The sequence below is a fragment of the Limulus polyphemus genome, unplaced genomic scaffold (assembly GCF_000517525.1).
Source record: "Limulus polyphemus unplaced genomic scaffold, Limulus_polyphemus-2.1.2 Scaffold4886, whole genome shotgun sequence".
Classification (NCBI taxonomy): Eukaryota; Metazoa; Arthropoda; class Merostomata; order Xiphosura; family Limulidae; genus Limulus; species Limulus polyphemus.
Window position 1 is genome coordinate 50,666 of NW_013670496.1, and position 4,962 is coordinate 55,627.

The following is a 4,962-nucleotide window of genomic DNA, read 5'->3' on the forward strand; positions in this document are numbered from 1 at the left end:
AGAATAACCAGTTTTATTAAGTAAGGACTTGTCTCGCTAAAGTTTCGTCGAAACGAAGTTACGGAAAGTTAATTAACAAACGGAGACGTAACAATATAGTTTAACAATGGAAAGTAGTTTTCTTTGGCTCTTGCACTGTCAGATCAAATTTGCAATAAAACACTTTATTGACATTTGAATCAAAGATGTTATTTTTCCTTTGGTTATAATATCTTTGTACTAACAGAGACCCACAAAACAGTTGCAGTCAAACTAGTATCCTTATTGCAACAGTACTTCTTTAAGTTAAGGATATTTAGAATAATATAAAAGAATCCTAACCACAAACATCGAAATCTTATATGCCCACTTGTCTTAGGCCTAACATTAGTTAATCCTTTATTCAGTATGACCTATACTCGATCAAGAGATAAATAAACACCAGCTTGTGTACGTTTCTTGCTTTAGTTTAGCTAGAGCTAAACTTACCATGCTTAATACTATCAATAAATAAATTATAATGTTATTCAGACCCTTTTTAAAAACATTGATAAGCTTTTTAATACATTGTTGTACAAAATGTCTACTAAAGCATATTTACATCTGTTGAAGTGAAATACATGTGCATTTAGATAGTAAGGTGTACATGAATTTTCAGGACAGATGAAAACAGTAAACAGTATTTAATAATTTGCCTTGAAACATCAGCTACTGAAACTGCCAAATATTTTTATGAATAAAAAAACTCGGGAATCACAAAACTTATTTGCCAAACTTTGTCAAATATTACACATTGTTACTTATTTCACCCCAGAAATAAGAAACTCTGATACTAGAAAGTGCTCATAAAGACTTAGGCTGCAATACGCTCGATTAATCCACCAAAAAGAAGTATTTACCATTATAAAACTTATTTTTTCTAGGTTATTTTAATAAATAACATAAAATCACTAGTCTAACAGCAGTTAAATACTGGAAGATGAGATATACTTAGGATAGCATTATAGCAAAATAACATTTAAGGATAAAAAAAAGTTTTTTACCTTATCATTGTCTTTTTCTGAGGGTCTACTAAAGTCATCTTTAAAAGGATCTTCTCCAAAAGGATCCAAGGATATTGCTTCCGCTGCTACTCTACTGCTACTGAAAGGATTTTCTATTGAGAGAAATATTACTTTGAGATTTCATGTTTGAATTACAAATCTCAATATGTTGATAATGGACAATAAAACTATCCTGTATTTACTTCCATCAATGTAAAAAACTAATAATTACATTTACATGTATGAAATCTTTGAAATTGAAGGCAACTGTTGACAAACTTCTTTTTGCTATGTCTTTCTATATTATGGGCTTTCAGTGTTTGTTTGTTTAAGAATTTTCATGCAAAACTAAACAAGGGCTATCTGAACGTATCCATTTTGAACTAAAAGAGTAGAGGGAAGAAAGCTAGTCAACTACACCCATGATCAATACTTGGGCTGCTCTTAGCTGACCAAATAGTTGAATTTGATTGTTAATCTTATAACATGCCAAACACACCAAAGTGCAGATAAGGTTTTTCGGGAAACAGGCTGTACACCATGAATCCGTAGATCCACAGTCCAGGCACACTAACCACTATGTCACATTCAGCTCATGGGCCTCCATATTATAAAAACCAAGATTATACAATATGCTACAAGACTTTGAAATTTTACAAACCATTAAATGGATCCTCACTGTCAAATGGATCATTAGAAAATTGATCAAAGCCAGCATCATCTGTCTCCACAGGCAAATTGTTGGTGCCAAAAAAATCATTGTGTTTAAATGGATCATCCACTTTTTCAAATGAATTTGATGATTCTAGAAAAACATCTTTGATGTTCTCTTTGGTGCCATCAATGTTCAAATATTCCTCTTTGGCAGAAGAAATGCCAAATACTTCAAAGGGATCTTCGGTGTTATGAAAGGAGATTTCCAATTTACCGAAAGGATCCTCCTGAAAGAAGCAAAACAAAAACCTGTTAGATTGAACAAATAAATTACCAAAGAACAGTTGGTAGATCAATGCTCAATGCATGATACTTATCAACTTCAGATTTAGATCAAGTCAATTTGTAGAAAGAATGAGGACTGACCTCACTCATCAGCTGTTGACCATCCATTTCAGTGAGGTTTACTGGTTCGTTCTTAAGAAAATCAGTGTCCACTACTTCAAGTTTTCCTTCTTTGATGGCTGTCTGAAACTGAGCTATTGCTTTATTCATCTTGAGTTCTTGTTGATGTAGCTGTTCAATATTTTCCTTAGTCTGCAAACAATTATGTATAATCAGCTGAATGTTCAGACAAAATAAATTATTAGTTCAAATTGTATAAAGCCTAATGACATTGTGTCTACTTCATTGACACTTAGCAATCTTTATGGTGTATTAGAAACAATTTAGGTCCATAAAAGAACTTGAAACCTTGTTTCAGCTTAAGGTTTTACTAAGAATCTATATGTGTTTATAACGTTATGACACAAACCTTGTTTCAGGTGTTGGTTTAACTAATAATCTATATGTGCTAATGAAGTTTCGACACTTGAACCTTGTTTCAGGTGTTGGTTTAACTAATAATCTATACATGCTAATGAGGTTTCGACACTGAAACATTGTTTCAGGTGTTGGTTTTACTAATAATCTAATGAAGTTTGACACTTGAACCTTGTTTCAGCTTAAGATTTAACTAATAATCTATATGTACTAATGATGTTGTGACACTTGAACTTTGTGGTTTAATTAATAATCTATATGTGCTAATAGATTTCAACACTTAAACCTTGTTTCAGCTTAAGTTTTAACTATTAATATATATGTGCTAATGAGGGTTTGACAAACCTTGTTTCAGGTGTTGGTTTAACTAATAATCTATATGTGCTAATAGATTTCAACACTTAAACCTTGTTTCAGCTTAAAGTTTAACTAATAATATATATGTGCTAATGAGGGTTTGACAAACCTTGTTTCAGGTGTTGGTTTAATTAATAATCTATATGTACTAATGATGTTGTGACACTTGAACTTTGTAGTTTAATTAATAATCTATATGTGCTAATAGATTTCAACACTTAAACCTTGTTTCAGGTGTTGGTTTTAGTACTACTACAGTGTTTGTGATAATGTTTAAACATTTTAAACTTGTTTCAGCTTAAAATTATGGCCACTGGATGTTCTGATTCAGAAACGTTTTTCCTAATTTGGTCAAGTATCAGGTAAAAAACTTGTCCTGTAGACCAAACTATATGGATCAATGTGATTAAACTACAGAGATTTAATGTGGTTTAAGTTGAAAAACAAAGACTACTTTACCCGAATAACTTCCAATTGTGTCATCTCGACAGTTTTAGACATTGAGCGCAGTCCGTTTCTTCCGTCAGATATTTGCTGCTGCAGGCTTGTCTCCTCCTGATGTAGATCATTCAGTTCACATATCTTTGCATTAAGAAAAATTTCTTGATCCTGTTAGGATGGTGACATTAATATAGATTATCATATACTGTACTTGCAAAACCAGATATATGCTTACCAATTTTGACTCTCATGATCAGAAACATTTCTCAAGTAAAAATACATTTTGATGATCACTTGCAAACTTGATCTGAGGATATTCTACCACTAATCAGGTTTCAAGTTTTGTGTTTTTTGAGTGGTATGGATAACACTGTTATACACTTACCAATCCACAAGTAACTTTGTATCAAACCAAACAGTTTTGATGCAAATGCCAAAGTGATGTAATTTTGTACAAAGACCACAGTTTCAGCCATCACTTTCACAGTACGTCCTCATAGCGATATATCTTCTAATACACTGAATAACGAGTTGTTTAATTCAAGAAAATAAAAATTAATAACATACGGTGTTAAAATAAGTAAAAAATAAAGTGTTGAAAATCCTTAACCTAATTCTGATGTGTTGTGACAAAAAACAAAATTGATGAAATACTACACTTCACAAACTTAACTACATCATAACAGTTATCATGAAAGTTGTTAAACTACTACTGTGTCTGTCGTATTACAGCTGGCCCAGAAAGAACCCTAGTATTGGGCGAAAGGGCTCACTGGCACTGGATATAGCAGACACAGTGTGGTTGACATTATTATGCACTCTTCCTTCCTGTCACTCAGATCTTATTAATAGAAAAAATATATCCACAATCCCACACAAAAGTCAAGACTAACTTGGGCATGCATTCAAACACTTAAAAAAATAGATATTTTCTGTTACATTAACAAAGACACACACGTTTAATACTGTTACGTATCTGCTTGTTTGTTTGTTTGTTTCCGATAGAAATTCATTCTGAGGATCTTCAGCGATACAAGTCCTTTCTTGATTAAACCAGTTTATTCTTCCTCGATACAAACTTTTAGTGCACAGTAGTTCCACAATCAGTACGTTTCTCATCACTTTAAACTTAACAACTTTTATAATACACACTATAAATCACAGTGATTCATAATCTCAATAACTTTGCTCTGGATGAGTGCGAAACACACACACTTTACGGCTCACTAGCTCGAAACTAATAGAATCATACATTACACGGAACTCAAAGTAACTACTGCTCTCTCTTCATTTATCTATGCTGGCTTTCTCTGCCAGGCTTATATACTAATGAAGAGGGCATCTCGAACACACTCGGACTTCCCCAATCACTCGAGAAACTCATCACACGCCACCAGCGTCAATGCACTAGCAGCATTACGAGACTTTTGCTGTCGTAACAATACTATTTATAAATATCACTATCCAAAAAACAGTATTTAACTATCTGTAATAAACTATGTATAGATATAACAGTCTGTATATGAAGTAAATAATAAAATAACCAAGATGTAACTTTCTGAGTGATCAGACTATACATTAAGTAAATAATAATATAATCAAGATGTAACATTCTGAGTGACCAGACTGTCAACAAGTAAATAATAATATAATCAAGATGTAACAT

The 4,962-nt window shown here is 32.4% G+C and overlaps 1 protein-coding gene across 1 annotated transcript in view; it reads right to left on the minus strand.

Moving 5' to 3' along the window:
* Positions 1–4,962, minus strand: part of LOC106471829 (epidermal growth factor receptor substrate 15-like 1) — a 32,719-nt gene that overhangs the window by 4,788 nt on the left and 22,969 nt on the right. The window contains exons 12-15 of the mRNA XM_013932448.2: positions 3,315–3,464; positions 2,103–2,273; positions 1,684–1,963; positions 1,023–1,135 (exon numbers count right to left, since the gene is read on the minus strand). Coding sequence (XP_013787902.2) covers positions 1,023–1,135; positions 1,684–1,963; positions 2,103–2,273; positions 3,315–3,464 — 714 coding nt within the window. The remainder of the gene's footprint in view (positions 1–1,022; positions 1,136–1,683; positions 1,964–2,102; positions 2,274–3,314; positions 3,465–4,962) is intronic.